The sequence below is a fragment of the Petromyzon marinus genome, chromosome 19 (assembly GCF_048934315.1).
Source record: "Petromyzon marinus isolate PM22_M1 ecotype Great Lakes invasive population chromosome 19, UKy_Petmar_22M1.pri1.0, whole genome shotgun sequence".
NCBI lineage: Eukaryota > Metazoa > Chordata > Hyperoartia > Petromyzontiformes > Petromyzontidae > Petromyzon > Petromyzon marinus.
In genome coordinates this window covers 10,705,803-10,719,744 of record NC_133685.1, presented here as the reverse complement: position 1 = coordinate 10,719,744, position 13,942 = coordinate 10,705,803, and the positions used below count along the sequence as shown (strand labels likewise).

Sequence of the window (13,942 nt, the reverse complement as noted above, 5' to 3'; positions counted from 1 at the left end):
CATCGAGATTTAAGAGAGTCCCTGGTGTTCACCAGCTTGTCAGCTGCGATTGTTTAATTTCTTTCTGTTACGTCGCTGTTGTAGATCACTAAAGAGTTTTGATTTAATAAAACTTAAGCGCACAATTCCAACATTTGAAAAATGCTGTTCACAATACGATCTAAATAGAATTCGTTATTAATGGAATGTACTTATATGGACCCCCTGATTTTCTTTTGCATGGGAGACTTTGGTTAAAGAATAGAGGAATACACATCCTTAAATACAAAATGAACAACATTACATTCACAGTCCAAAATTAGATACATAAATTAATGATTCAAGTGTGTGGGAAACTGGAGTTGTGCATTAATATTTGATTTCCCTTGAGGAGTCTGGACACCCATATAAATGAGGTGAACGTATCTCGAGAGACCTATCATGTTATACATGTTTTGGCACAATAATGTAGAATTAGCAAATTGTATAAATAATGAATGCTCATGGCAATGTATAATTAGAAACATGTCAAAGTAAACGTAACTTTAAATGAGTTGTCAAATTTAAAGTGATCATCTTTAGAGTTTTAGCTATTTTTTTATTTTTGGGTGTGAATTACGTGAGTAACAATTTAAATCCCTTCACGATTCAATGATTTGGCAGACTTTGGGTTCACGAATTGATTCAAGAAGTGATTCTTTTTCTTTAACTCACTGGTGAATGTAGCGCCACTGATGGCTGCAGGTGTCACATGGACGCATGACAGAATCAATCCTTACATGCACAATTCTGTATCGTGAGTGTAAGAATCGATTTTAATCGATAAATCACTGCACGAATCAACTATTATATATTGTTTCCAATACATTTAAAAACTCACTTACGTTAATTCACATAATTATATATGCAGGCTTTCACAACCAATATGATCCATAATTAGTTTATATAAGAATCAGTTCCATGATTAACCTCCGATTAACATGGTTGGCTACGTACAGACCGAAATAAGTTTAATATACATGCATATATATGTAAATGTATAACTATCACCCTCCACCACCCGACAAAGCAAATTAAATCAAGCTGTCACATGGGCAAATATGCCAATTAATTTTGTTTTTACCTATTCTGCTCTATCAGTACATGAAGATGACCTTTCAAGATCAATATGGCGTTCTGTTATTGCTACACTGTTTTGAATGGGGAAGTAAATTACTGCTCTCAGAAAACAAATTTCCCGCAGTAATGAATGTGTGTATGTCATCAGTAAACAAGTTAAGACTCCATTGAGCCATCATTGAGCCACCCTGTCGTAAAATCAAAAGTTCGAATTCCTATAATGGTGCACGTGCACCCGCTTTTTTTGGAGACAATGTGCTGACGTTTCCTCTATCAGCAATGCCATATAATGCCGAAATAAAGTCTTTCAGCCATTTCATCAAGAGTGAACGTGGCCCAAAGTGTATTTACGCTCTAAGAGCGCATTGGGCGAGTGCACATCTCCATTGACAGCCCCTGGGGAGGGGGGGAAGGACCTCTCCGCATGATGACCACTGTTAACCCCTATAAAGTGGTACTCAATTAATTGACCCGGAAAGGATAATGGACATGGCTCCAATAGGGATTTTAACTCACAATCCTCTGGCTGAGGTCAATCATGGAACTGATTATTACGGTATTATTAAGCAGCAGGAATGACTTCACACGTGAGGCTGAAACACACATTGGCGTATTTCAGTGAATGACCCGCCTTTGTTACAAGGTCTTCAATATCCAGTCTGTAGCAGGTGGCACACTTTTTTAAATTACACCTCACTGGATTGCTTGTGGAACTGGAACTCTCGAACCTGTGTGAAATGGCTCATTGGTTTGCCCAAGCTGACTGCTACGCTACACGCATTTATGACCGCCCACTGTCCACTCGCTCGATGAGTGGTTATTTATTGTGTGGTTGTCACAGCCGGTCTCAAGATAGCCGACCCAACTCAATCACCCGATGGCCAATGCCCAGCCGTGCATTGCAGAGGGTAAATGAGATGGCAGGCTCGATAGACGTTATTTCATTCTCCGGAAGACTTGTGCGCGCCTACGTTCTCATGCTGGAAGATTGGTTGCCGGTTCGTCATCAATATGTTGATTTTACCATGTGGCAAGATAAATAACTATTGTGCCTGAATATGGGAAATGAAGCTGCTAGAGATACGATCAAAGTCAAATATTGAGACAAAGTATTGCCCGGTGTAGGTTGGTGCAATCTTCGTCTTGTTTATTAAAAAAAAAAACATCCACAGCCATTTGATTGCTGGATGAAGTCCTTGCCATTCTACGTCAGTCGTATCACGATCAGTATCACCATCGCGCAACAGCCTTGCTCTATACACTGCTGGACGAAGGTCTCCTGCGTATGAGATGATCCCCGTCACTCCGCCTTCATGGTGGTCAAGCTCTCGGGCATGTTTTCCCTCCTTTGGCAGCCACACGATTGTCATTCTCGACCATTGGTCATCAATATGTCCTCGCTTAGGCCCACCAACGTCTCTCGAATTGTCTGTTTGCTTTTGTGATCCATGCGCGCTTATTTACGCATTTCAGTGTAATTTCAAGGATACGCCTTTCAATGATTTCCCACAACACAGACATCATCTATATCAACAAAAGCGGAAACGTGCATAGAGATCGTAGCTATCCGTCATACGAACAGTACACCGATCCCATAGCACCGTCATGAAACAACAACGATAAGTATTTTTTGTTTGCTTTGCGCTGGTGGTACAGACACAATTCATCCTTAAGAACGTGTGCCATGCCGACAATTTGTTGTGAATTGTAATGTGCGATTGCTGAGTAAATGGTGGTGTGGATTCCTTCACCTTTTCCTTGGCTTGTACATGTGGATTGAGAAACTCGGTGCATTCGGAGTAATTTGCCCACAACCGGTTTGCTGTTGACATTTTCCAGGTCCCATTACTCTCACATTTCCTATAAGCGTGACCTGCAGCATAAAATACACTTTTGTACAGTCACTTAGCTTTTGATAATTAATGAAGTGTTAAACAAAATAAATTGACGGATCTAATATTACTTGAAAATCGAGAGAGTGGGAGGCAGATCCTTTGTTGGGAAACAGCATCAATCTACGTGCCACTGTCTCTTTGTCACTTAATCTACGTGACACTCAGTCCAGCTAAATGGATTTTCGTAAGTGACTGGGGAGGTGTTTTTTATGGTACTTTACACAAACTCATAATGACAATATTCTTGGTTCTTTCGGTAAAGTCACGTCGAAGGGAAACAATAAAATAGTAAAAATATAAAACACTAAAATTCTCACGACGTCTCGACTGCAACACAAGCAATCATCATCAGGTGTGAAAACCATAAGAAAATTTTCTTGAAACGTTGTGATAATTTTATTTTATTATGTTTTATTTATATTATTTTATTATTTCCTTTCTACGTGGTGACTTTAACGAAAGAACCAAGAATATGAATCCCTCCAGTCACGAAAGCTTTAAATCGAAATTCATAATGACAGTGTTATTGTTTTATATTTGCATGTGGAGACTCAGAATGGAGTCCTGCGTATAACGTGCTCTTACCGGTGCTGTAACTGTTTTGGAATGAATGGCTATGCTCGCATTGCATTACATTCCAGATACTGTAATTTTCACATTTGGTCTAGGTAATGTAAAGGTACGTTTTCCTGTGTAGTATTTACCCGTATAAATGTAATTTTTCAAAATGACCCAAATTGGTGGGGTGCGTGTTTTATTCCTATTCCGGAGCATGGTTTATTTTAGTATACGGTACTATGTTAAGCTCTGATATATCAATAAAGTGTTTATATCATTTGCTGGGGACTACTAATAGAGATGAGCACCTTCCAATGCTCGTTGGAAGTGTGGAGACACATATACTTTGACCTGATAATAAAAATAGTAATCATGGGACAGTATCTTGAAAGTTAATAGTGGCTATGTCAGATAACTGAACCAGCAATTTCAAAACTGTACTTTCCAATCCATTGTTATCAAGCAAAATTGGCACGAAAATGTCTCTTGCATGTAACAACGCGCTAACTTCATCTTCCAACACCGCATAAAATCGCTGCCCGTAGGAAAAAAAAAAACTACAACACTAAAACTGCAATTTGAACTCGATAGGATTTACCTATCTCAGGGTAGGCAATTGTGATTGAGTCGAAACTCAATTAAAATGTTGAAATGTCTGAGGCCTCGAGGGTAGCCAGATATTGGCTGAGTTTTCGTTATGTTCTTTTATATTTTTTTCCATGGGCTATTTATGAACTTGATATGCGTGTTCTGCTGCTGGTGGTGATTCTAATACTAGGAAGAAATACATTTGTGCCTAATAAGTTTTCGTATAATGAAATAAATGAATAAAAAAGGAAAGTAAGGTTTTGATTCATGACTTGAAGTATGAAGGTCAGCTTCAATGATACTAAATTAGCACACATTTAGCGCCCTGCAAAAGTATATCATGATTATATACATCATCAGTCATTACTGTTGACATCTGGTTCTCCAGTGTGCAATTAACATATCATTACAAGTGGGATAAACAACTTTCAATTAAATAAAGACATTTATCACAAATGATTAATGCGTGCAATATGTTAATTCCATTAAAACAACCATTTAATGTTGGCCTTTACCAGTCTTTTAGCTTATAGTGCATTTTTAACAATCCGAACGACTCATTGTTTTTTTCGGTAAAGTCACGTATGTAGAAATACCATAAAATTATATTAAAATAAATCAGTCACGACATTTCGACCCCAACACAAGCGATCTTCATCAGGTGTAAAAAACAAATAGCGAGGGAGCATATAGGGTGACATCAACGCAACACATAGCGTTAAACTGCACGGAGGTAAATACAACAAGAAGATGAGAGACTAGAATTCAACAAACCTAAGAAAAAATTACGTGATGCAAAACCAGTCAGGCCAACAACACAGTTAGACACTTGCCTGGCGGACCACGAATTTCAGAAGAGTGCTAAATTTCGTGTTCATCATCTGGGTTGAGCACACCAGCATAGACAGAGTGAACAAATACGAGGTACAAGGCAGCAGAAATACATGTACAGGGACACCAAGAGGTAAGAAGAGGAAAGACGGACAGAGAAGCAAGATAAAAGGGGGCCGGAGGGATGAACAGACAGAGGCTTAAAATAAGCAGTAGAGGTGGGGGGAGGGGCCAAAGAGAGCAAGGGGGCACGGCAGCAGCAGAAGAGGGGGGAGGAGAAAGCAAGGGGCGCAATAGGTTTAGGACAGAATTGTAAAGGTAACTTCCCCGTAGAAGTGTGTTAATAAAGAATTAAAGCTTTCGTGACTGCATAAATTACTCGTTGTTTTTTTTAAAATGGTATTTCTACATACGTGACTTTACCGAAAAAAAACAATGAGTAATTTATGCAGTCACGAAAGCTTTAATTGTTTATTGATTCCGAACGATATTTTACAATCTTTAAGTTAAAGGTAAATTTTACTTTTCGGTGTCGCATATATGAAATACCACTCTCACGCTTAAGGCCGAATACACATTCCTGGGATGTTGCAGTGGTGTAATGGTGATCACAATGGACTTTCAATCCAAAGGATACTGGCTCTTTGTGACCTCCCAGCAGGGGAAATTGACACATTTGGGTATTTTGATTTAAAGCTTTCGTGACTGCAGGGATTCATATTCTTGGTTATTTCGGTAAAGTCACGTAGAAGGGAAACAATACAATAATACAAATATAAAACAATAAAATTCTCACGACGTTTCGACTGCAACACAAGCAATCATCATCAGGTGTGAAAACCACAGCAAGAAAATGTTCTTGCTGTGAAAATTTTCTTGTGGTGGTTTTCACACCTGATGATGGTTGCTTGTGTTGCAGTCGAAACGTCGTGAGAATTTTATTCTTTCATATTTTTTATTATTTCATTGTTTCCCTTCTACGTGACTTTACCGAAAGAACCAAGAACATACATTTGGGTATGTTTCTTAAATTCAGCCCCACCTCTTTCCACTGGGCAGTATAAATAGGTAGGCCGCAGTGAGTCGTTCGGCAGACCACATTATTGTGGGCAAAGTGTGGTTACTCCGACCTATTCAAGGATGGCTGGCCAGAGTGGAAGAGTAGGCCAAATACTATCTAGAGGGGCTCTCTAGAGCTCAATCGAGTGGCGGCCCCATCGCCAGCAGTGACGTGAACAAAACATTGCAGGATTGCTCCTTTCACTTTTACACATATCGCGATAAAATGGCAACGTTGCACTGACCTCGCATGGTTCCAAGTTATACGAACTCACCGTGTGCGTTAAAGTCGTAGATGTAGGAAGGGCATTTCTCACGCACCATTGAGCCTGGCAGCCCCCACGGCCAGCAGATCAAGCCATCCCACTCAGCAGTGCAGTGAGTGTCTGTGGCACATATAAATGCTGAGTTCCTGCTCATAACAATGATGGGAAGGCAATGAGGGAGTGATCAAAAAACGTCTATCTTCTTCCAGTATAAGATAGATATATAAGCAAACCCCTTAGGAGCAAGTCCAGGTGTGCTTATATTCAAAGTTTTCCTTTGCCTCCTCCCCGCCAACCAGTGTAATGTAAGGATGCGTTTCTCTTAACCTAACTCTGCTTGTAGAAATGTATAAATAAAAGCTCATCTCTGCCATAAAAAAATACATTTTCAACATAATAATACTAAAAAATATATTTTTTTCATTGAGAAATTCTGGAGAAAACCCATACTCACCAGACCTGGCTCTCAGGAACGTTTACATATTTACAAGTGAAATAATCGCTTTGTTGAGAAAGAAATGTCCTAATGATAACGAAGTTAGGTGTGCTTTGAATGGATGGTTCGAGCTATGAGACAAATAACTCTTCCTGGCACAAATTAAGTATTAAAACATTGGCGGGCCAAGGGTATTACACTTTATTTGGATAATTTATATGTCACATCATTAGGTCTATGATGTGTTTTTTCGGTTGTATCAAGTGTTATTCCTGCAGAAGCTCTCCAGCGTGTGGCGCAAAACGTTAGATATTATGCAAATCAATGCGCAGCCCAATCCAAAAAACACATTGAATGGCCGTACCACAACATTTAAAGAGTAGTGAGTTTCATGATCGTTATTCGTAACTTGTTTTTGTTAGGCCACAGTATTTTCAGTGCCTTGTGTCCATGTAATCATCGCAATGTCCTCTATTGTTGTTGTTTGGTTTTCTGATTATTTATCCATTTCTACTGAAGTAATTATTCTACCACATGCATCTGAATTACCATAAAATCAACAAATATAATATACATAAATATAGAAATTATTGTACGGACCGTCCCCGACTTACGAACGGGTTCTGTTCCTGAGACCCGAAAATCAGAACAAATTTACGATCAGCTTTGAAAATAATGGAATTATACGGTTTCATCAACATAATCCACATCACATGTCAGCATTAAAATAACTATCAACATAGGATGTTTTCTTGTTAAATTCATTACCACCATTGTCACCATTGTCACCGTTGCATTGGTTACATTGCCAGGTTGTGTGAGAAACTTTTACAGATTTTGTGAGCATTTTTTTTTTCCGGACGGATGCTTTCAACGTCATTACAAAATGCAACTGATGGAACGTTTTGATAAAATGTGGCCCAAAGATTCACTTTGAATCGTTTATAAACACGCACCTATTGAAACAATAGCTGTCTGCTGCCACGAAAGTGACGGTAATTTCCCAAGTGCATGTGAAGTGGCGTGGAATGAGTCACTGGAGCGCGTGCCGCTGGGAGATTGGGAGAAAATAGGGGTAGCAGCCCGTTCTATCAGTTGCACCTGTGGGCAAGGCACAGAGCCATCTCGGGGATCCAGAGGGGTGTGGAGCCGAGGGTGGAGCCTGGCCACGCTGTTCAGGATATGAGGCGAGCTCCGACTCACAGTCGGGGCTGCTGTGATCTGGAGTGGAGCTCGTTGTGCCGTTGTCGTCGTGATCTTCACCCTCTTCAAGCTGTGGGTCTGGCAGCATGTTGGCTGTCCCGACCCGCTGTGTGGTCATCCCCTAAGGCTATGAAGGCCGGAATAATAAAGAGAGTACCTCCTACTTGTGTCTGTGAATTAGCACACTACATTTGGTGTCATGTGTATATTGTAGGGTTGTTAAGAATTTTCTTTGTTTCCTTTCGAATCCTTGAGGGGGTATGGCAGAATCCGCGAAGAGGATGGTTCTCATCGGAACGTCCTCGAGCGAAGAGGACGATGGCGAGGAGGGTTCTCGGGCAGCCCCGGCAGTTGAGACCCCGGCGGGGGGTCCCAGAGTGGCGGCCCCGGCGGGGCAGCGGGTGAAGGACGACGATCCCGCGCCGTCGCTGGCTGGTAAGGGCTGCCGGCAGTCAGCGCGCGCATCGTGGAGCTGCTCTCCGCGGTGACGGCACTGGTGGGGCAGCTGGGCAAGGAAGGTCCGGTGGAGGGGGCTGCGAATCGGGGGCAGCGAACGGGCGACTCCGCCGTCACTGCCGACTAAGGGCGGGTATCGAGTCCCTCCGAAAGTAACCTGCCATGAACGGCTCGTCTGGGGGCGCCTTCCCAGCGGCTGCCATTTCTCAAGTAATTTTCGGCTGCGGGGGGTGATTGGGCGGCCTTCTGGCGGTGGTTCGCTGCCACTTGCGAGCTCGCGGAGTGGTCCGATGCAGAGGCACTATGTATTCTTCCCACCGCGCAGGACGACGCAGCCTTGGCCGCGTTTTTTTCCATTCCCGAGGCAGACAGAACGACTCTGCGTCAGGTGTATGGCCAGTTGGCGGCAATTTTTGACCCGCCGTCCAACGCGCGGTGGAAATTCGTGATGCAGAGTCGGGGGGAGACCGAGACGCCCCTCGCCTGCCGCAGCACTCTACTGTCACTGGCCCAAGATGTGTACCCAAGGATAGAGCAGGCAGGACTGGATTATCTGGTGCTAGAGAAACTGTTGACGCTGGCTCAGGAAATGAACGTTTTTTTGCTGGCAACAGAGGAGGATGACCTGTCCTCGATTCATGTAGCCTGATGCATCCAGGCCCACTGTAACCTGCGACGATGTGTCAGGGTGGCGGCCGGGGCTGGATTTTTTTGGAGAAGAGGGCGACCAGGAGCAGCGGGAGTCTCCCTGGGTCTGTGCGTCAGTTGGTTGGAGCCCACGGAGGAGAGTCGGAGCGGGACGACGACGGGACCAGCGGGGGGGACCTTGCTTCCACCATGGCGGAGCCCCGTTACCTGCTTCAGGTGTGGCCTGCCGGGCCACATCTCCAGGAGCTGCCGTGTTGATTTGGGGCAGTTTCTCCTGGCTTCGCCATCCTCCGCCCTGCCGGCCTCCGCTCCTCTGGGTCCAAAGACGGGTCGCGATGCATCACACACCCGGCCGACACAGCCACCTCGTGCATCCCCATTGCAGTCAGTGTCAGGTGCACACGCCATTGCCCCTCATAGGCATACGGGGTACAAAGGTGGTGCTTCGGTGCGTGATGGTTGGTCGCGGGGGTCCGGGCAATGGACCGCACTGGCACACCGTGTCATGGCAGCGGGAGCGGGATCATCCACGGTATGTGGATTTGTGCAGGGTGTTGAGGTGCAGATGCTCATAGATACGGGGGCATCCGCCACCATGGTTTCCGAGTTTATTTTTAGGACTCTGCCGTCGACGGTGAGTTGCCTTAGTCCGGTAGATAATCCGTGTGTTGCCGCTAATGGCAATGTGGGCCAAATTAAGGCGTCGATACGGATTGGCGATATTGATAGGACGGGCCCGGTGTTGGTTTCACGTTCATTGGCGGTGCCTTGTTTATTGAGGATGGATTTTTTGAAGAGGATGCCCCTACGAATTTTATTTGACCAGGATTGTGTGGAGTTACCGTCGGGGCATCGGTTGAGGTTTTTGGAGTCCCCAACTGGGTGGTTTATGGCTAACCCCATGGTTCGTGCCCTGGTGTGTGAAACTGTTAGGGTTCCCCCGGGTGCACAGATGCTTGTACCCTTGAGGTTGCGGAAGTGGCTCGACCAGAAAATCACTGGGGGTGGGGTTCTTTTAACCCCTTCGAATAAAGCAGTTCATGGGCTCACTTTGATAGGAGCTCAGACAATAGTGAGGGGGGTCAGGAGCCCTTTCTGCAAGTATTAAATGCTGGGCTGGATACCGCAGTCATACAGGCTGGTACAGTGTTGGCCCACGTGACGGCTGCGTGTTTTGAGGATACGGATGATGTAATCACTCTGGTCATGGCCGCGGTTGAATGGGAAGCGGTGTTGGATGACTCGTGGATGGATCCGTTGTGCATGAGTAATACAGATTTGTCGTGGGAGCAGAGGGGCGAGTTGCGGGCATTGCTTCGGGAATTCTCCGATGTATTTATTAAGGGTAAATTCAATGTAGGCCGCACATCCTGATGCGTCACCATATTGATATGGGTGGCACCGCTCCCATTTGTCAGAACTCATTTCAGTTTAGTCCGAAGGAAAAGGTCTACGTTTGTCAGGTGGTCGACGAGATGTTAGCCGCCGATATAATCTCCCCGTCAACCAGTCCGTGGGGTGCTCCCATTGTCCTAATTAAAAAGGACGGGAGTTTGCGATTCTGTGTGGACTTTCGGAAATTGAATAAGGTCTCCATGGCGGACGCGTATCTGCTCCCACGGATGGACGATTCGTTAGATGCCCTGTCGGGGGCGCGGTTTTTCTCCACTCTGGATCTATTGTCAGGGTTTTGGCAGTTGCCCCTGGATGAAAGTTCAAAACCACGTTCCGGACACTGCAAGGGCTGTTTCAATTTAACGTGCTTCCGATGGGGCTTCACTCGGCTCCGGCCACGTTCCAGCGACTTATGGAGTTGGTACTGTCGGGGCTCCATTGGGAGTCATGTCTGATCTATTTGGATGATGGAATTGTCTTTGGCCGCACGTTCCAGGAACATCTGCAGTGGTTACGTGTGGTATTTGTTAAAATGCGGGCGGATAATTTGAAATTCAAGCCACAGAAATATTAGCTCTTGCAAAAATCGGTTCAATACCTGGGGCACATTGTTAGCGAGTCCGGCATCGCCACAGACCCTGACAAGACTATGTGCATAAGTGGCCGACCCCACGTCGGTGGGTGAGGTCCGCAGTTTTGTGGGGTTCGTATCGTATTACTGTCGCTTCACGCCCGGATTTGCAACAATCTCGATGCCGCTCCATGCTCTCACGGCTAAGGGCCAGAGGTTTTGGTGGGGGATGGAGGAGGAAGCCGCATTTGTTATGCTGCACGACGGCTTCATGAACGCACCCCCTCTTCGATACCCCGATTTCTCCTTGCCATTTACATTGGATACGGAAGCCAGTGATACCAGGATTGGCGCCATGTTGTCGCAGGTGGAGAATGGGGTAGAGAGTGTGGTCGCTTACGGTAGCTGGGTGCTGTAGAGCAGCGCTATTGTGTTATACTCCGCGAGTTGTTGGCTATTGTGCACTTTGTATAACAGTACCGCCTGTACCTCCTACGGTAGGCAGTTTATGGTGCGCACAGATCACGTGGCTTTGCAATATGCACTACGCGTTGACCAGCCCTCCGTGCAACTCTCGCGATGGTTGGAAATCTTGCAAGATTATTCATTCTAAGTCACCTATAGGAAAGGGTTACGCCACTGCAACGCGGACACTCTGTCACGGTTATCGCCGAAGAGCCAGTGCGCATGTTTGATGGGCGCCGGCCATTGTAAGCAGGTGGATGTGGGGGAGCCGGACGCCGTGGTAGCATCGGTGGATGCTCCGCCACCCACACCGGGGGTGGCGTGCGATAATACTATTGATCTTGCGCATGAGGAATGGGGGCACCTTCAAGCGGAGGACGCCTTCTTACTAAAGTTATGGTGCCGCGTTAATGCACCAAGCGATAGGAAGGGCCCAGGTGGTATGTTCCCTGTGGTCCTCCGAGATGGGCTACTTATGCGCTGGGATATGGAGATACAGCGGTACTGTGTCGTGGTGCCAACTGCTCTGCGGGGTAGAGTGGCGAGAACTGCCCATGTGCGATTGCACCTAGGGGTGCAGAAAACATTGGCTACGTAGACGCTGAACTTCTTTTGGCCCGGGATGGCAGAGGACGTTCACAACATGCTCAAGGGTTAGTGTAGAATGCGCCCACCGGAAGCGCCCGCCGAGACTGACCCGACCACCGCTGCAATCCATTGGCGTGTCCCGTGTAAACCAGCTCATTGCCCTCGACATCCTCAGGCCATTTCCTACCACTCCGAGGGGAAATAAATATTGCTGGTAGGGGTAAAGTACCTGTCACAGTGGCCAGTAGCATGGCCCCTACCGGATCAGTTGGCAGCGTTTATTAGGGACGTGTTCCTGCATGGTTATGTTATAGATAAGGGGGCCCCGTAACGTCTCCTTACGGACCAGGGCGGAAATTTTTCTTCAAAACTACTGCAAGAGGAAGTGATTTGTAGGATACGAAGAAAATTCGAACCTTGCCCTACCATCCCCAGACTGACAGGATGGTAGAGTGTTTACATAGGACACTTGCATTCATGTTGTGCCAACAAGTAAATGAGGCACAGTCCGATTGGGACCTATATGTTCCGGGAGATCTTGCGGCCAATCGGATGGCCCCTCATGCCTCCTACCGGATTCTCCCTATTTTTCTTTTTCATGTATGGGAGAGAATGTGACCCCCCCGCCCCCCCCTCCCCCCCCCACGCCCCCCCATGGAAGCCCAGTTAAATATTGAGCCAAGCAAACAGAGTCGCTGTGCCGGGACTGATGAGCCTCACCCTAAAGCAGTTGACGGAGGCACGGGGGAATTCTCCAAACGGCAGGCTGCAAATGAGAAATTGTCTGGGCTTAAGGAATCGGGGAAATCTTGGAAACCTGGGGAGAGGGCATGGCTGCATTGCCCCCGGGTGTCCGTGGGCACATCTCATAAATTTGATAGGCCATGGCAGGGCCCGGTGGAGGTAATTGAGGTAAGGAGGCCGCAGTGTGTATGGATCCAGGTTGGTCGTAGGCGTTGGTATGTGCACCCGTCACGATTGAAACCATTTTTTACACCTTTATGAGGGAAATTAATCTCCACCATCTGATGGCCGGGTGTGAGATGTGTCTGACAGGGACGGACGTACGTTTACAGAGATTGCGCCTTTGCAAGACTCTGTTCCTCCATCTGCAGGATCCCAGGGCGTGATGCACATGTAAATGGCGGCGGTGCCGCCCACAGGCAGACCAGGGTGGACGGTACAACCGCCACCTGCTGCTTCCTTTCTCCATCTCCGTCCCGGGGGGGGACCGCGCCTGTTGGGCCAGCTGCGAGTCACCCCCGGGGTCCATACGAGGGACCGGCGAAAAGGACCCGTTCCAAGACGGTTCGGTTCAGATGACTGCCCCTACTCGTCATTGGGTTGCTGTTAATTTGGGGGCTGGATTGTTGCCATGCATTGCGAAGTGTTGCGTGGATATTGCGGTGTTCGTCGTTATGCTGCGCGACGTATTGAGGTCAGCCGGGACGGCTGGGTTTTTTTTTTCCGGGGGGGGGGGGGGGTGATGTAGTGCCGTGGAATGAGTCACTGGAGCGCGTGCCGCTGGGAGATTGGGAGACAATAGAATTAGGGGTAACAGCCCGTTCTACCAGTTGCACCTGTGGGCAAGGCATGGAGCCGCAGGCGGAGTCTGGCCACGCTGTTCAGGATATAAGGCGAGCTCCGACTCACAGTCGGGGCTGCTGTGATCTGGAGTGGAACTCGTCGTGCCGTTGTCGTTGTGATCTTCACCCTCTTCAAGCTGTGGGTCTGGCAGCATGTTGGCTGTCCCGACCCACTGTGTGGTTATCCCCTAAGGCTATGAAGGCCAGAATAAAAGAGAGAGAGTACCTCCTACTAGTGTCTGTGAATTAGCACACTACAAATATATCAAGCTAGCTACACTTTAATATCAGATGAGGTG

General features: G+C 46.4%; 1 protein-coding gene across 2 annotated transcripts in view; it reads right to left on the bottom strand.

Annotated features, from left to right (window-relative positions):
- LOC116943844 (parathyroid hormone/parathyroid hormone-related peptide receptor-like) overlaps positions 1–13,942 on the bottom strand; it is a 52,357-nt gene that overhangs the window by 25,572 nt on the left and 12,843 nt on the right. For both annotated transcript variants that reach the window (XM_032957097.2, XM_032957098.2), the window contains exons 3-4: positions 6,305–6,415; positions 2,850–2,971 (exon numbers count right to left, since the gene is read on the bottom strand). In XM_032957097.2, the coding sequence (XP_032812988.1) occupies positions 2,850–2,971; positions 6,305–6,415 (233 nt within the window). The remainder of the gene's footprint in view (positions 1–2,849; positions 2,972–6,304; positions 6,416–13,942) is intronic.